The sequence below is a fragment of the Macrobrachium nipponense genome, chromosome 20 (assembly GCF_015104395.2).
Source record: "Macrobrachium nipponense isolate FS-2020 chromosome 20, ASM1510439v2, whole genome shotgun sequence".
Lineage (NCBI taxonomy): Eukaryota > Metazoa > Arthropoda > Malacostraca > Decapoda > Palaemonidae > Macrobrachium > Macrobrachium nipponense.
In genome coordinates this window covers 59,822,484-59,841,723 of record NC_061089.1, presented here as the reverse complement: position 1 = coordinate 59,841,723, position 19,240 = coordinate 59,822,484, and the positions used below count along the sequence as shown (strand labels likewise).

At 39.7% G+C, this 19,240-nt stretch overlaps 2 protein-coding genes across 2 annotated transcripts in view; both read left to right on the top strand.

The window, feature by feature from the left end:
• LOC135226422 (uncharacterized) overlaps positions 1–11,807 on the top strand; it is a 33,660-nt gene extending 21,853 nt beyond the window's left edge. Inside the window, exons 4-5 of the mRNA XM_064265965.1 lie at positions 9,420–9,507; positions 10,420–11,807. Coding sequence (XP_064122035.1) covers positions 9,420–9,507; positions 10,420–11,532 — 1,201 coding nt within the window. The 3' untranslated portion in view covers positions 11,533–11,807. The remainder of the gene's footprint in view (positions 1–9,419; positions 9,508–10,419) is intronic.
• A 3,814-nt stretch (positions 11,808–15,621) lies between these two features.
• The window catches only part of LOC135220311 (uncharacterized), a 61,808-nt gene continuing 58,189 nt past the window's right edge, over positions 15,622–19,240 (top strand). The window contains exons 1-2 of the mRNA XM_064257557.1: positions 15,622–15,785; positions 18,181–18,380. Of these exons, the coding sequence (XP_064113627.1) occupies positions 15,622–15,785; positions 18,181–18,380 (364 nt within the window). The remainder of the gene's footprint in view (positions 15,786–18,180; positions 18,381–19,240) is intronic.

The window sequence follows — 19,240 nt, the reverse complement described above, 5'->3', positions numbered from 1 at the left end:
CAACGACTAGGCCTCATAGCAAAAGGTGAGTAACCATAACATTAAAGAGAATTAGGTACTTTTGGGTAGAATCCTCCAGCAGCAAACAAACCTTAGCATATAGTCATCATGCAGTAAAGAATACAGTGAAACTCCCGTACTCAAGATTCGTGGACTCAGCTATTCGCGGGTTTCTCTATGTAACATATTTCCACCCTATTTCCCGTATATTTCCGCATATAAGGCGACCTGGAGATAAGACGAGGCCAAAAATCATGGCAAATTTTCATGAATTCAGCTCATATATGTAGTATAGGACGACTTCTAAATTATAAATCAAAATGTTTTTTGGAGAAAAGTTATTTGAAAAAATTAAACAGTAAAACTATATTAATAATGATGATGACTTAAATAAAGGTTGTTTTGCTTGTTTTATCTAATAACAGTATTACTACCATATCGTTACTGTATTACAGAATATAAACATCGTTATGTACATTATTTGCATTTGATGTTGTTCTCAAAATCTCGGCTGATTTGAGTATTATCCATATCTTCATTGCCATTATATGTCAAGAGATATCATTCGGAGATACCTTTTATCACAACGTAGTTTGGTTGAAAACGTGCACATTTTACTTCATTGTATAAGCATTGAGAGGGTGTGATTTTTCCAGTTCCGAACATCTCTGCCGCCTGGCCGTTATTCGTTTTATTCACCCTTGGCTTTAACTTACTGCTTTAATTTACTAGTATTGTTTCTTGAGATCTCCACTGCAAGAGAAATGAACAATAATGTATTTTATTTTTTCTTATGAAAGCCACCATTGAGAATCGGCAGGGTTTAACAATTTTAACAGAGCTCCTAATAAACGCTCGATAGTTACGGTAAATGACGTCAGCAATCAGCTGTTTCTCAATTCAGTTGTTTATGCCAATACATGTTTACAATAATCGCTTCATTCAGAATTCTAAAAACCGGAATTTTGTAGTGGAGGTTGGAGGAGTATCATTAATATCAAAATCGATGTGTGAGAGAGAGAGAGAGAGAGAGAGAGAGAGAGAGAGACGAGAGGCAGAGAAGACCGATGGAAGACGAGAGAGAGAGAGAGAGAGAGAGAAATAATTGCCTCGGTCAGGTTGTTATACTGATAGATATCCACTTGCAAAAGTCGAATAATAGTTGTATTGAGAATAATGCTAATTTAAATAAAACATGTTTAACTGTAATCATATTACATGTATTATTGTATTACATTATAAGAACAAAACGATGATGCGCCATTTGCATTTTAGGATTGTTTACAGTCTCAGCTGATCGCGTTTTACCGATATCATCACTGTCCTCAGTTTGTGAATGGAACTTAATTCAGAGATGCATACATTCCTTTCGTAAATGATCAAAGAGAGAAAGCTTGAATTTTTGTTGCCAGAAAAACATTGAAGAAAGGGTGAGGGATTTTATCCTCACCAGGAATCAATCCAACTGTCAGTGGTTTGTAAAATTCCCATACATCTAAGAAGAGGTAAATGATGGTCCTTTCTTTTCTGCTAAAAGGGGAACCTACAGCAACCTAAGGCTGGCCCTGCTGAGAAAGTGAGATTCTTACCATTTGACATTTCCATTTAACCTTGCATGGACTGCGCTACCTTCACGAACTGCTCATCAGACCAGCAGTTTGTCCTTCACAATTTATCCCTCTATCTAGCATGTAGGAAAGTGGTTTGAATATACCAAGCACTTACTGAAATCTCCACATACGTATTCCAAAGATGGATGTACAGTTCACAGCAAGCAAGAGTGGTTTTCTATCTAATATAGCTACCTCATGGAAAGTTTTTCACTTTCAACTCCCAATAAACTTTGATATTAATAAACATTACCTTCATATAATTTATCTAGCCCTAAATCCCCAAAAACCGCACCAAAATTTACTTGTTACCTCCTATTCTGTCCGCCAGTTGGCAACACTGCCGTTGACAGTTACAAAACCTTCCCTCAAAATCAGTTGTTAATGAGCGCCTGTGTTGTTTACATCATGGCCGCTCTTTATAAATTTCCTAAAACCTTTTTGTGCCTTTAAAGCTTTCATTATTTGTTAATGATACTTTATATGAATTACCACTCACGATTACATCACGAAATAGTGAATTAACTTTGATTTCTGTTGTGGTACTTATCTTATATTACGAACTTTTGCGCGACCCGGAACTACTGACCTGTCCAACTCTACAATGGATTGCCAAGATAATGCGATGCTTCCTTCTGCCAGCAACATCAGGAACTGCCCGGCTTGTGGGACAAGGATGAGTAGCAGGGAGTATGAACCCCATGACATTTGTAGCTCTTGTCGTGTACAGGTTTGTGACTTGACTTCTCGTTGCGACTTATGTAAGCCCTGGTCTGACGAGGATATGACTGCTTATATGAAACACCAAAGAATCTTGCAGCATAAAAGATCGGTTAAGGAGAAAAAGAAATCGATAGCTAGAACTGTATCTAACGATTTCTTTGACTTGGGCGCTCATGGTTCCTGCTCTTCGGTTTCGGTATCGTACGATTCCGATTCCGAATTAATTGATGCTTTTCCCCAGGTACAACCAGTAATTAGTGAAGTCATTTCTGATGTAGATTCAAAGATTTTGGCAATGGAAACTAGATGGAAACAGAATTTTAAAAAATTACAACTTAGTTAAGATAGAGATATTTCAGCTAAGTTTAACAAGCTGTCAGAGAATTTTCAAGAAGCCTTTACTAGAATGTCTAACACTTTTAGATTTATTTTCAGCTCCTCGTCTGGTACCTGTCGACAGCACCATGGGTAATGGTGCGACAGATGCCCCGGCTTGTGAACCCCGTTGTGGCGTAGGCCTAGGGGGTATCCGGTCTGGGCAGGTGCCTGACGAATCTTTACCCAACGTGTCCCCTGTTACTCCCGTAACAGTGCCAAAGGGCGCTATTTTAGGAGAAAGGGGGGAGGGGTATTAGTGTCAGGCCTAAGATAGCTAGTCATCAGGATCTTACTTCAAGGGAAGTTTCTCAGTTAGGATCTAACGATGATGATGATAACGCAGATTCGTGTGATATTGATGTTTCCTCGAACGGATGTCATGATGTAGAGTGCAAGAAACTTTTTGATTTAATTTTGAGTTTTCTTCCTCAGGCGAGGTCCTTCCAAGTCATGGGAATTTTTACGTTTTCCCTTTGCTCAGAGGTTCGCGAGAGTGAGGGTGGACGTTGCCGCTAAACTTTCGAAGGCGATCGGGGAAGGGAAGAGGAAGCTCTCTTCTCTTCTACGACACCGGAGAGGAGTTTATCAGGTGGCGGATGATTCTTCATTCTCCCGACCCCCCAAACCAAATCCTGATTTTGTCTGACTTTCGGGTCAACCCATGCTTTCTAAGGCTTCAGTCTCTGTCTCAATCGAAGATTTTATTGCCATGGAGTCTGTTATGAGCTCCTTACAAAAAGCTCAATCCTTCAATATGTGGGTCCTCAGAGGGCTTTTAATGTATATCAAGGACTCCGGGTTTGTTCCTCCTGATGCTCCTCTTTTTGACAAATTCTGCTCATCCATTTCAATTGCTTCTGTACATCAGAACGAGCTTGCTGCCTCAATGCAGGCCTTTCTTGTTTCTCTAAGACGTAACCTGTATTTGTCGCAGTTACCCTCCTCTGTATCGGAGATTCAGAGAACCCATCTGTTGTCCTCTTCTCCTTTTGGTGATTTCCTTTTCGATATGTCTGTGCTTTCTGAGGTTTTGAAGGAACATCAAGGTGATGCCTCTTCCCAAGCTCACTGGGCCTTATCAAGAGCTTTTTCCTATGGTCTTCCTCCGTTCCTTCAAGGAGTAAGCGTAAGTTTAGGGCCAGATCTGTACCTTCTGCTCCAGCCCAACAACCTCCTTCTGGCTCGTTTTTCCAGAGTACATCTCAGGTGCCTCTACTTCATCCTCTGGTGCTCACCCTTTGAAACGCGGGAGAGGTTCTTGGCGTGGCTCTAAGGGCAGAGAAAGAGCTCAACCTACAGGATGACCTTCTTCTTCTTCTTCTTCTTTTTCTTCCTTGTCTCTGCGTAAGAATTTTCGGAAGTAGGAGTCATCACCTCACCTGGAGACCGCAGTAGGAGCTTGTCTCTCCCACCATTGGTCAGCTTGGCAGGGGAGAGCGGTGGATGCTTGGGTGGTGGAGGTCCTGAAGGAAGGTTACGAGATCCCTTTTGTTTCCAGACCTCCACTTTCCAATCGTCCTCTCGAGTTCAGCAGTTATTCCCCTCACTCAATCAGGGGTCAAGCCTTGGAGAAGGGGCTTTCAGCCCTCTTGGAGAAGGATGCCATAGAGCGAGCTCCTCCTTCTCCCGGGTTTTTCTCATGGGTGTTTGTAGTTCTAAAGGCCTCGGGTGCCTGGCGCCCCATCATAGATCTTTCGGTCTTGAACAAGTTCATTCTCAAGTCCAAGTTCAGGATGGAGACGGTCCAGACTGTTCTTTCATACGTCAGGAGGGGGGACTGGATGATTTCCATCAATCTGCAGGATGCTTATCTGCAAATCCCCATCCATCCAAGAAGCAGACCCTACCTTCGGTTTTTCACGGACTCGGGATTTTTCCAGTTCAAGACCCTTTGTTTCGGCCTCACCACTGCTCCACTGGTCTTTTCTCGGGTGATGGCTCCTGTTTCGGCTATTCTGCATCAGTTAAATGTAAGGATGCTTCGGTATCTGGACGATTGGCTAGTCCAGGCCGAATCTCTAGAGAAATGTCTCCGGTCAAGGGAGATAGTTCTGTCTCTTTGTGTCGAGTTGGGCATTCGTGTCAACTTCGACAAGTCCAATCTAATCCCTTGCCAGATCATGACTTATCTGGGGATTGTTTTGAATTCCCAGATTTTGAGGGCTTCTCCCGCTCAGAAACGGATAGACAAGTTTCTGAGTCTGATCGAAGAATTTTTGTCCTCCGTAATGCAGCCAGTTTCTCTTTGGAGGACTCTCCTGGGCCATTTGTCATCCCTCATCCAACTGGTTCCCGGAGGACGTCTCAGAATGAGGTCCCTTCAGTCGACACTTCTCTGGTCGTGGGATTTTGTGTCCGAGGACACGATAGTCGCCTCTTCTCCACAATGTCGGAAGGATCTCCGTTGGTGGATGCAAGTTCACCGCCTCAAGTCAGGGACGTCTCTTCTAATGTTTTGGTCAGACACCTCGGATCAAGGTTGGGGCGCACACCTGGGCTCCGAAGCCGCTTCGGGCCTTTGGTTAGAGGGGGAGAGGATCATGTCAATAAATTGGAGGGAACTAAGGGCAGTGTACCTAGGCCTTCTTTCATTTCAGGATCAACTGTTGGAGTCAGTTGTCGCGATCTTTGTCGACAACACCACAGCAGTCTCGTACTTGAGAAACCAAGGTGGCACACAGTCGGATCTTCTCACTCAAGAAGCCCGATCAATCCTGTGTTGGGCAGAAGACAGGGAGATTACGTTGGTCCCTCAGTTTATCCTGGGCCATCACAACGTCTTAGCAGACGCCACGTCAAGACCGAACGAAGTTCAAGGGTCGGAATGGACACTTTGCCAGGAAGTCTTCGACAGCCTCAGGAAGAAGTGGCTTGTCACAGTCGATCTGTTTGCCACCCCACTGAATTTTCGGTGCCAGATATTCTTTGCCCCTTACCAGACTCCTCAGAGTGCCGGGACAGACACTCTTTTGCAGGACTGGGAGGGACTTCAAGCCTATGCTTTTCCTCCATTCTCTCTGGTGAGGTCAGTCCTCAACAAAGTGAGGGAAACCAAGCGTCTGGATCTCACCTTGATCGCCCCCTTCTGGCCACAGGAGGAGTGGTTTCCCAACCTTCTGGAAGCACTGGTGGAGGCCCCCATTCATCTGCCAGAGAGACCAGATCTTCTCAAACAACCCCATTTTCATCGGTTCCATCAGAGGCTCCACATGCTTCATCTTCATGCCTGGAGACTGTCAGGAGGTTCTCCAAGCACGAAGGGTTCTCCTCCAGAGTGGCGCGACAGTTGGCTCTTGCCAGATGCCAATCAACCAGAGTAAATTATCAGGCTAAATGGTCGGTTTACAGGCGTTGGTGTAAGTCTCAAGGACATTCAATTTCTAGACCGTCCTTACCAAAAGTAGTAAGAGTTTTTAGTTCATTTACATCATGACAGGGCCCTGTCACCTTTATGCATTAAGGGTTATAGGTCGATGCTTTCCTATGTTTTCAAGGCAAGGCTCCCTGAGATCTCTTCATCTTATGTCATTAGAGATTTACTTCGATCTTTTTCCCTATCTCGATCCAGTCCGCAGTGTTCGCCTCCGACATGGGACATTGACAAAGTCCTTCAAGCCTTAAGGTTCCCTCTGTTTGAGCCTCTGAATTCTGCCAAGTTTAGGGACCTCTCTTCTAAGACACTCTTCCTTGTCTCGGTGGCTACAGCCAAGAGGGTGGGTGAACTGCAAGCACTCTCTTTTCTTGTTGCCAGATCTGGACAAGACATGATTTTGTCATGCCTTCCTGAATTTGCCGCAAAGACTGAATTGTCTGATAATCCCGTTCCCAGGTCTTTCGTACTGAAGTTGCTGGTCGACTTTGTCGGTAATTTAAATGAGGAATTAGTTCTTCGCCCTGTTAGGGCGCTCTCATGCTATTTACCCCGCACGAAGGACATTCAGGGTCGTCCCCGTCATCTGTTTGTTTCACCCCGAAATGTCAAGAGACCTATATCAAAGAATGGTGTATCCTTTTTTCTCAGAGATCTGATTGTTAAAACTGGTGGTTCGGCTCCCGGTGAAGACCAGACGCCGTGAGCACACAGTATTAGAGCAGTTGCTACATCAGTAGCTTTTATGAAGAACGTCTCAGTCGCCAAGGTGCTTGAGGCGGCGACTTGGCATTCTAATTCTGTTTTTGCCTCTTTTTACTTGAGGGATATTTCTCTAGTTCTAGGCGACCTTTGTTCTTTGGGCCCGTTGTTGATGGCAGGACAGGTCGTCAGACAGGAGAATTAGGTAGTCTTCCTGTTTTACGTTTGGTTGTTACCTATATATTATTCATTAATTTTTGTTTTGTTGTATATATTTGTTGTTTTTTGTTTTTGTATTATAACCCCTGGCAGTTTTTGCCTTAGTTATAATGGGAATTAGGCAGTTTGGTATTTAGGTGTTGTTGATGACAAGGACTGACTACTTGGCAACTCATGCTGCTTCTATTGTTAGTGTGACATGAGACCAGCCACTGGGTTATCGGCACTGGCGACTACGCTTCTCCCAGAGTCAATGCCGACCTAAGACTAGCCACTGGTTCGCTTGTCCTGACGACTTATGCTTCTTCCACTGTCCTGGACAGGGAATTAGTCGATGGATCGTCTGCTGTCATCTGGTGACTCGCTCACCATCTACTTTTTGTCTCATCTGTTTTCTCGGAGTCAGACACTCGTGCGAGATCAGGCGACATTTAGTAGCCCTGAATTTCTTGTTGACGAAGTCAGTTGCGTTGATACACCCCCGATGATCGTGTAACATGAGACCAGGTTGGACTGTCAGGCATTCGTCCTTCGGGACTGAATCGCTTTTTTGCTCCGCGCTCCTTTCTCTTGGCACCAGAAAGCTCGAGTCAGGAGTTGCTCATGAGCCAATTTGCTGCTGGCGACGTTGGGTTGCGTTGATACACCCCCAAGGTTTGCTTAGCTATGAATCGCCCAGACAGTCCAGACACTCATCCTTCAGGGAAAGAATAGTGCTTGATAGTCTTCAGGGTGCAGCCTTGCTGTCCTCGATTTGTCTGACTGGTCACCTGACTTTAGTACAGACGGACTGACTATGCACTTACTCCTTGTCCTGTGCTACCGCAGTTCGGCGGCATTGTGGTAGGAGACTTTGAGTTCTTAGTATCTTAGACCTTGGGTTGAGTTTTAACTGCCTATGATGTATATTTTGTCCGAAGGGGAAATTGTACTCAGATTCCCTCCTCCTTTTCAATGTGGTTAATCGGGCTAGATAAATTATATTAAAGTAATGTTTATTAATATGGAATTTTTATTCTAAAATTAATATTAATAATACTTACCTGTATAATTTATCTAGTCCCACCCATACTACCCCACGATCTGCCTATCACAACTGATATTGAGGGAAGGTTTTGTAACTGTCAACGGCAGTGTTGCCAACTGGCGGACAGAATAGGAGGTAACAGGGTTGCCAATGTGGTAAATTTTGGTGCGGTTTTTGGGGATTTAGGGCTAGATAAATTATACAGGTAAGTATTATTAACATTAATTTTAGAATAAAAATTCCATTTGGATAAATATGTTTTGATGCCTTCACCAAAATGCTTAGGAAATGGGTTACTGATTAAAGCTAAGTATTAAAGAACCAACTGGATCAAAATCTTTATGGGTAAAAAGTTACTGTTAACATTTTTCAGCTCTCCTGTATGCAGAACGTAGTCGGGTTTCCCAATGAAATTCATCGCCTCTTTTAAAGAGTAATGTAATTCACTCAATTCAGTTACCAAACATTAACAGTAAGTGATAGTTTCTTTAATTTTATCTCACAACAGCTAATTGGTCCACAAAGCATGACTTTGATAGTTTACCCTTCAAAGAATTATTGATAAAGCATTCCAAAATAAAAACATGGTAGTAGGGACTCAAGTGCCAATACTGCTATTTACCCAACAAAAGAAACTTTTTTATGATGTACAGAGATTTTAGCTCTTTGGTTATAGTACATACTGTCAGACATTCTCAATGAGGCAATGGATATAGTACATACTGTCAGTCATTCTCAATGAGGCATAATTTTATTAGAATTTCCAAAAACGAAATATGCTTTTCATCACATTCACTCATAATTCTAAAAATCTTTTGTTACAAGGAGAACACAGTATATTTGACACTTGTCATCATGTTCAAAGTTACCAAAGGAGAACGAAAACTCATACAATTAAAGAGATAATTTCGCTAACAATAGTGAATTCTACAGGCAAAACAGACCATTGCTAAATACAAAGTACCATTTCATCCCCATCTCAAATCTACAATTTCTCAACTGGAGAGCTAAATATGTATTACAAGTCATTCACTGCTAATTTTAGAAGTCATACCTTACTGAGTTAGCAATGTAGAAGTCACATCACACTGAACTTGGTTAACTCTATAAAATACACTATGTAGTGCATTACAGTTAATTTTCTTTTATCTTATACTAAATCAATATATGGATTAATTCTGAAAATTAATCCCTTCTTTTCATCATCCAGACAAAAAGTAGGGAACAAGCGAAAAGAATACCTTGCCAACCATCACTCCATATACATGTAATATATGCAAAACATCAAATGCTTAAAACGAAGGGAGAAAACATTAGAGTCTTTGCTATAGTAGTTGTAATAGTAATAACTAAGTTCATAATAGTTACAATAACAAACTGCCTTTTGCAGAAGAGTACCAAATCTCGGGGTGGCACTTGCTCCTCGCGAAGGAACTTTGTGGTTAAAGAGAGCCACCAATCCTAATGTTGACTTCAAGGTAAGTGCAACGGACTAACTTTTCACCTTTTATATAGAATTCTAAAATAACAAAAATCCAAGTTTTTCAATCTTTAGTAATAGCCAACGGCATTCAATTTATCAAAACCTAAAAAATTACGACAAAATTTTCTGAGTTTGTTTAGGGATGAGCAAAGATTAAACATTATGTGTCAAGGTAGAACCTATGAAACTACAGTTTATTTCCCATCTAAATAAGTCGCACAATGGAATTAATGTTTTGCTAGGCCAGCTGGGAAATTAAAACAATGTAAATACCATTCCCTTAAATGTAGCCCACTTAATATTTCAGTCTAAGTCCTTATTCTGTCTCAGTCTAACAACCATTATCTGATTCTGCTCTTTTTGTTCATTACTACAGTATTGCCAAACCAGAAACTTCAAAACTAGATCTCTTCTACTTGGAAAAAAACAAAGAGCAATTAGTGTATGCTTGGTTAACTACATAAGATATTGAGGATTTTATATCCAACATCTTAAATTCAACCTTACCTCATTTTGTTGGTCTCAAAAGAGCTTTCTGGGACAGCTGTTCATCATTCAACATTGAGTAACCTATACCAGAATGAAAAGGCTATGCATTATGAAGGGAACCAAATATCATTCAGAATACACATAGTATTCACAGTAAAAATTCACAAATTAGCAGGAACAAGATTAATAGAATATTACATATATGAAATTTGTAAATGAATGCTTGAAAATAATAAAGGTTACTACATAGAATAAAAAGTATACATTTTCCATTTCTTTTCATATGTGAAAGAGTTTCCTTTCCTATGGAGATACAGTGCATGAGAATTTCTTGCCTACTTGAATTTCAACAGCCATGAATATCTATGCAAATAAAAACTTATCATCCTTTTTCTGTATTGTATCCCTAACTGCACAGGTTCTTCAAGGTCAGACAGTGGAAGAAGTAAGGGGCATCCTCTGCGCTTTTCAATCGAACACAGAAACAGGTCCTATGTTCTGTGCCCGTCTTCTGAAGGATTCCCCAGACAAAATCTCAGACATAGATCCTGAAGACCTGGATCCAGACCTGAAACACAGCTACTTCATGTTCTTTGGTTTTCACCATGGTGTTGTGGATGGTACAACAAACATGTACATCATGGGTTTCTTCATTTCTATTTTGAACGATATCATTTCTAATAGGCCTATAAATGATGATGAACCACTGGGTGAATATTTCCCAGAAGATGCAACAGTCAAATTAATTTTGAGAAAGAAAGAAATGATTGAATCTGATTCTCGTCTGCGTGACAGACTCATTCAGGAAAATGAAGTACAAAAGAATCAAAAGGCAAACATAACACAAATTTCTGACAAGACATCAACAGAAAAGAGAACTGTGACTTTAGCGAGAGTACTTAGTCAGAATGTGACTTTGAAGTTTATACAAAAATGCCGACAAGAGAAAGTCACTGTGAACTCTGCCTTCTCAGCTCTTGTTGCTGTAGCACTGACAGACACCTTAGTTGAATATGGCTTGGTGAAAGATTCCTACTCTGTTCCGAATTTCCATTTGGTTAACTTGAGAAGATACTGGGAAAATAAACCGCCTATTTCCCTGGGGTGCCATTTTGGAGGGCCTTTGAAACTGTACACAGAAACACCTAGAAACCTTGGTGATAAGTTCTGGGACTACGTTCGTTCTCTGCATCAACTAATCAAGGATGGCATTGAGAGTGAGAAAGTCCTTACGGATAAAGCACTTCACTTACTGACACACACAGACAAGGAATATGAGGGGGACTTTGTAACCTCAAATTTAGGGAATGTAACTCCACTGGTGACAGATGGTGGAGAACATGTCAAAATCAGCCACATCATACGATCAACAACAATCCATTGTATTAAAAGCCCTGTCGTAATCAATTTACACACCTTCAGAGGGAAATTCACTATGATGTTCGATTACAATTCTGGTGCAGTACGAAAAGATATTGCTGAAAAGTACTGTTCTCAAATATTAACACGTCTATTTGGCATTTTGGAATAAACTTTATTTGATTTATGAAAGTTAGATCTGATGACCAGGCACAACACAAATATTTCTATTACCAGCCAGAACTCAAAAAAAAAATTCATTTCTTGCCGAGTAACATACTACGTACATATGTTAGGTCTCAAGAGATTATAAACAGCATATGAGGAAAAATATTGTAAATATAACTTAAATGTAAAGACAATTATTAAAGTAAATATCCCTTGCACATGTTTACCAAATCTAGTTCCTCTCCCACTAAAATATTCTAAGATTTTTGTAACAGCTAAGATTAGTTTAATTTCAATTTAGCCCAATCCATAACAGAAAACTTTCTTCACACACAATTTAGTTATGGAAAATGTCTTGCACATGTAAATTGTTTCCACATTGTTTGGAAACAATTTCCAAATACTGTTTGACTAAAAAATGAAAAAAGGGTGATAGTAATACGACACAATTAGAACAAAGCACAAAGTGGTAAGCATCATGTGGCCTACTGAGTTTTTGGACAGTAAACGTTTAGAAAATTTTGCAAACATATAAAAAAAAAATTCAGCAAACAGTCTGACACCAAGCTTTCCTAGTGTGGCCTGGACTTGATATTTTAAGTTTCCTTTTCATATAGCACAATGAATATAATCAAGTTCTATTCAGGCAGCTGTAGTTTATTTTGGCCTGTAGTCACTAGCAATCAAATCTCACACCCAATATTTCTTGTATTTCACATCGAACTTTGGGCAAGTCAGTCAGTTCTGGGGCCGCCATAAACAATTGCATGCAATAACAGCCAAATCTTATCAACGTAACATGAATGCAATGGTCAGAGAAACCACTGTACCTTCTGTTATGTATTTACCATTACTGAACTGTCCAGTTTCTGCCAAATCTTATAGGTTCAGTGTTCTTCAAATAACATGCAAAAGAAATTTGACACTTTGATAACACTAATCAGATAACACTAGAGTTCTGCTTACTATGTTTCCCAACCATTTCAGCACCAGCCCCAATCAGCATCAGCAGTATCTCAGTTTAGTTTGCCGTTATAAACCAGTACATCCTTAGGAAATATGTACCCGGTTGATTCGGCATCTCAAGTTAGTTATTGCCACAGTGTATACAACAATGTTTTCAAATATATATAGTGCGACAAAAAATTATTACTGCATTTGTTTGTGGTAGTCTAAGATCAATAAAAATCTTTCAATCCCAATGTGCAACTGGTGGGGTGCGGACAATATTAGGTCCTGGATTATACACGTGGTCATGATACTATGAGAAAGAGAGGGATTTCAGGAAATGTATATCCACAGATGAAGACCAGAAGAAAGAAACAAAAAATCATGGGAAAATGTAAAGATGAAGATCTAGATTACGTACGAATCCATACAGGAATCGCAGAACTTACATTAGGTCTAACACGTACTTGAAAAAATGGTAAAATTAGTCTGGAACTGAGACATATTATACAGTCTGTTTGTTAGCAAGAAAATGCTTGGATCATTATTATTTAGTAATATACGTAGACTACTGAACTCACTTATTTAGCTCACACAGAGCTTGCCTGAAGCATTTATCTTTAAAATCGATAATAAAGTTAAGATTTTATTCACTGCCCAACGCATCACTTCTAGGCAGAGATAGCCTTTGGCATAGCGTCCAAAGGGTCGTCATTAAATGGCACATGGTGGAAATATGATGTTTATCTTTGCATTCACTAAATAACCTAAGCTTTCTCTCTCTCTCTCTCTCGTCTCTCCTCTCCTCCCTCTCTCTCTCTCCATCTCTCTCTCCCATCTCTCTCTCTCTCTCTCTCTCTTTATATATATATATATATATATATATATATATATAATATATATATATATATATATATATATATGTATATATATCTATATATATATATATATATATATATATATATATATATATATATACTATAATATATATTCTCATAATGTAAGTTTTGTAATGCAATTATGATTTTGGTAATATGTTAAGTAGTGTAACTTTTAATTTTTAAACATACATAAGGCGGAGAGAGGAAAAAGTAACGTAAGACAGAGAGAGGGAGTGGAAGCTTATAAGCCTCTGAAGAGGGTTGTTTTTCACATCTTGAGAATGCCTTAGCTAAGCTCATTTTTTTATTGTCTTAAAGCAGCTCCTATAATGAAACAAGGGGGCCTTGTTCATACACATACTGAACGCAGATGACGTAATATGTTTTCATCTTGCAACCAACCGGCCTCCATATGTCCATACGCATATGGAGATAGAGAACTATTCATTCGATTCCGATTCCTGGTTAGGTGCGTTAGGGAGAAATCTCTCTCTCTCTCTCTCTCTCTCTCTCTCTCTCTCTCTCTCTCTCATTCACGAGACTGTTTCATTAACGTAATGTAACTCAATCTCTATATGAGCTGGTCACTCAGTAATGTATGTGTTGTTTGTGGAATCTGAGCATAGTGTTATTAATATTATTTTTGTGAAGGCGCCCTCGAAAGTGTTGAAGATTGTAACAGGCCTTTCTTTTGAGTGAGAAGTTGCAACTGTGTATACAGGTATTTTACAAATGTTTTGAAGTGCACTTCGAGATTTTATTTTACAGTGTTTGGATAAAGACATTTTACTTTTGCATTTTTCTTTTCCTTTGTTTTTTTGACATGTCCATTTTATATGCTTAATATTTGTACTGTCAGTGCTTTAATTGTTTTCATATTATGCATTATGCTTTTCTGCAGTCTTTATTTTGTCTAATTAGTCTGAATAATTTTTGATTGTGTAACTTTTGAATCTTATACTTGTGAATTAATTTGTATTTAATTTCATTTCATTTCAAAGTTAATTATTGCTTTATAATTTAATTTAATTAATTTTCTTGATAAATTTTGATTTAATTTTCCTTAATAATTAATTCAAGAATTAATTAAACTTTTGTTTTCAAGTAATAACAATTTCCCTGAGATTGTGAATTTCACTTATACAGTACCAGTCATAATACTTTGCGGTGGTAGGGAATATGGAAGAAGAAAAAAGAGTACAACAAACTAAAAATATTCAGGAAAAATCAATTATTAAAGCAACCATCATAAAATTTGGAATGAATAATCACTAACTCCTGCCTTATTACTTGATAGGCATGCCACAACGTTTACGGACTTTCTGGGGTGTCCTGGGCATTGAATCTGAAAACCGCTGCAGGAGGGACTTGTCCAGATCGTCCCAAGCGCGTTTCAAACTTTCCGCTGCAAGACGTGTCCACATTCAGTAACTTTCTTTTTATGATTGCTTAATGATTGAAATGGCTGGGGAATTCCCTGGCTAGTCGTGGATATATTCAATTCCACAATCTCTAAGCCACAAAGTATTCTGTTTGGCGGTATGATCCCAGTGCAACCGAATCTTAATCCCAATGCCATTGAAAATCAGCCATTGAAACGAAAAAAAATTTGGGCTGAGTGAAAAATTGGGAACTTAACTAGAGCTTTCTGGCTCACTCACAGAAAGAAATGTAACTCTGTGTAAGAGCTCTTCAGTAACCTGTTGGATGTTGTGACAGTTGGATGTCGAATTCTTTTCTCGTGCTCTGCCATAGCCGTTACTAACATTATTTTGTGTGGTTGAGTGAGTGTGGGTTGTATTAACAATGTCTAAACCGTATACTTCCACTGAGATATCGTGTGACAGTGATACAACTTTACGACGAAGGTCTTAAAACTGGTGTAATTAGCCAAATAATTGGCGTGAAACAACGGACTGTCCAGAACATTCTGAAAACTTTCGTGAGTCGGGAGGGAAGGAAGTACCTAAGGTTAGGACCGCAGCACTGGGAGGCCCCTATTATTAGTAAGAATGGGTTAAGAGTTCTCGCCAGGAACATTGAGGTCTCAATATTCCCTGGTGAGAACTCTTAACCCCCTCTTACTAAATAATAGGGGGCCTCCAAGTGCTGGTCCTAGCCTTGGGTACTTCTTTCCCTCTCGATTCACGAAAAGTTTTCAGAATGTTTTGGACTGTCCGTTGTTTCACGCCAAATTTTTGGCTAATTATACCAGTTTTAAGGCCTTCGTCGTTAAAGTTGTATCACTGTCACACGATATCTCAATGGAAGTATACGGTTTAGACATTGTTAATACAACCACACTCACTCAACCACACAAAATAATGTTAACAACGGCTATGCCAGAGCAAGAGAAAAGAATTCGACATCCACTGTCCACAACATCCAACAGGTTACTGAAGAGCTCTTACACAGAGTTACACTTTCTGTGAGTGAGCCAGTAGCTCTAGTTAAGTTCCCAATTAGTCAATTTCACTCAGCCAAATTTTTTTCGTTTCAATGGCTGATTTTCAATGGCATTGGATTAAGATTCGTGCACTGGGGATCATACCGCCAAACAGAATACTTTGTGGCTTAGAGATTTGTGGAATTGAATATATCCACGACTAGCCAGGGAATTCCCCAGCCATTTCAATCATTAAGCAATCATAAAAAAGAAAGTTAATGAATATGGACACGTCTTGCAGCGCAAAGTTTGAAAAGCGCTTGGGACGATCTGTACGAGTCCCTCCTGCAGCGGTTTTCAGATTCAATGCCAAGGGCACTCCAGAAAGTCCGTAAACGTTGTGGCATGCCTATCAAGTACTAGGGCAGGAGGTGGTGATTATTCATTCCAAATTTTTATGATGGTTGCTTTAATAATTGATTTTTCCTGAATATTTTTAGTTTGTTGTACTCTTTTTCTTCTTCCATCTTCCCTACCACGCAAAGTATTATGACTGGTACTGTAGATTTTGAATTTAGAAATAAATTTTTATATTTAAAAATTTATATGAGCATTTATTTTACCACCTGTATTATATTTTATTTTTGTTTAGGTAGAAATATAGAGTGGTAATTGTGCCGTTTTCCCTCAATGAATCAGAATCAGGAAATACTTAGATTTGAAATTGCAGGAGTGATGCCCTTTAATTGAATTACCTCACTCTATTTTAATGAACTTAGACTGATTGTTTTCTTGACTGTTCAGTTCTATAAGGGATCACTGTTACCTTTAGAGTATTCAGTCGTTTAGTATTTGTAATGAAGGGTCCGGTGTCTGGCTGTAGTGAGGTAAGCAATAACCAAGTACTTGATCAAACTGTGCCCCAAGTACAAAAGGTGTCCCAGACCCACGAATAAAAGGGTCTCTTGCACTAGCAAGTACAAATGGTAAGTAACCAGATACTTGGCAATTTGGGTTAACAAATATTAATGGTGTCCAGACCCAGATCTTTGGCTACTTTCCCCAAATATTAATGGTGTCCAGACCCAGATACTCAAGGCCACATCGTTACAAGTATTAATGGTGCCCAGAGACCCGGGATATTTGGCACTTTGTGTACCAAGTATTAATGATCCCCAGTAGACCAGGGAGGAAAACAAATCACATTATCACTCTAGCTTATAATGGTGGTTTTAGGAATATATTTAGTTAGAAGAGTGACCATATATTTGTTTTTGCATTGTATTGTAAGAATTGTATTTGAGGAAAATGGCTCCATTCGATACTCACGAATTTTTAGCAGCCCCTTCCATCCAAGTGTTATCTGAAACTACTCTGACTAAGGCACAGTGAAGTGCTCTAGCAGTAGCATGTGGTGGTCATGTGTCTAGTAGAATGATAAAAGCAGAAATCAAATGCATTGCCATGCAAGCATTGATAGTCTCTGGTAGAATAACTGATGATGATGAGTTAGGAACTGGCTCAAGACTTGTTGAATGTAGCACAGGCTGATCTTATAAATAAGCAAGTAGAAGAGAGAGAGAAAAGTGACGCAGAGTTAGAACTCAGGCGCATAGAAGCAGAAGAAAGTTTGATTACGCTGAAAATGCAGGCTGAAAGAGAGAGAATGCAAGCTGAAAAAGACAGAGTAGACAGGGAAAACAAGAAAGAAGAGAAAGAGAAGAAGAAAAAGCAGCAGAAGATGAAAGGCAAAGGATAAAAGATGAAAGAGAAATTGCAAGACATGAAAGGGAGATGGAATTGATAAGAGCTAGATCCACATTACCCCTGTAACACCGTCTGACCCTAACCATGGTAATCAAGACCCTGCATTTGATGTAGTAAGAGTGCAGAAGTTAATCCCTAAGTTTACTGAAGAGGCTCCAGATGAGTTCTTTGATCATTTTGAGAAAGTGGCTTCAGGTCAGAAGATAAATGGTCAGTTTTTGCTACAAAGTGTCTTGATTGGTGAAGGGAGAAGCGCTTATTTAGCCTTAACAGCTGATCAGTGTAAAGACTTCAAGGTGCTCAAACATAATGTGCTACAAGTATACCAGCTGACCCCAGAGTACTACAATGAAAGATTCAGAAATTTAAGGAAGGATGAATAAGTAACTTTCTTGGATTACACTTATAAAGTGAGAAGGTGTTTTAAAAGATGGTTGGAGGCAGCTAAAGTTACAACTTTTGAAGAGTTAGAAGAGTTATTTGTTTTGGAGCAATATTTCAAAGGTATTCCTGAGCATATGAGAGCCTATTTCAGAGAGAGAGAGGTTAAAAAACTTGACAAAGCTGCTACACTGAGTGAAGACTACAATATAATTAGTAGCAGGCGCAATTATAATGTCAAGTACCAGAATCAATCACGCACAAGTTTTAAGTCTCATCCTGGTTTCAGGAGCAATTTTATAAATGGGAAACCTACACGTAACAATACTCCTCAGCAAGCTAATGTGAAATCCTCATCTACCCCATCTAATTTTGCAAGACAGTTGCAAAAGTCTAATGTTGTCTGCTTCAAGTGTGGAAGAGCAGAACACTTCAGTCAGCAGTGTTATTGGAATTATCAGCAGTCCAATTGGGCCTGTTGGCCAAAAAGTAAGAGGTGACCAGGTGAAACAGACTATTAAGAACAATGTGGGGAAGAATCCGATGACAGGGAAGACTGAAACTAAACAAGCTGAGTGTTTAGCAACCAGTGGAAATGTAACTTCAAGCAGTGAGTGGTTGAGCAGTTTGGAGGCCTTTAAGCCATATATCTATGAGGGTACACTGGCAACTCAAGAAGAGAGTGTGCAGGTACCAGTCAAGATTTTACGTGATACTGGGAACAACCATAGTGTGGTGTTACGTGGTGCTCACCCAATGTTGGAGAAGAATCTCACTGGAGATTCAGTTTTTTTGAAGGGTATAGGAGGAGAGGAAGTAACTCCTATATGCCGCTTATACCTGGTGACAGGGAGTGTTGATTTTGCTGTGAAGGACTCACTGGCTGTGGAAGGTGTACATGTTTTGTTGGGTAATGAAGTTGGTGGTGTTCCATTTGTTCCTTGTCCTATAATGACAGACAAACCATTGAGGATTAGTCCTGCAGTAGAGTTGGAGAAGAATAACCCCACCTGTTCCCTAGTTGTGTAACTACCAGGAGTATGAGGATTACGACTGTTGGTGAAGAAAATGAGGATTTGCATGCCCAAGATGGGTCAAGTGAAGGATCTTTGAACTTAGAAAAATTGTTCCAGGGGAGGGATGCATCCCGTGGAGCTGACTGAGAGAGGATTTCCCAAGAAAATTAAGAATCTGTTGTTCCTGAAGAGACTCCAAGTAGTCAGTGTTCCTGAAGATAGTAGTGAAGATATTGATAGTTCAACCCTTGAAGTTTGGACAGGTGACAAGATAAAAAGCTAATGGACTTGCAGGAGAGGGATGCATCGTTAGATGATTTGTTCTTGCAGAGT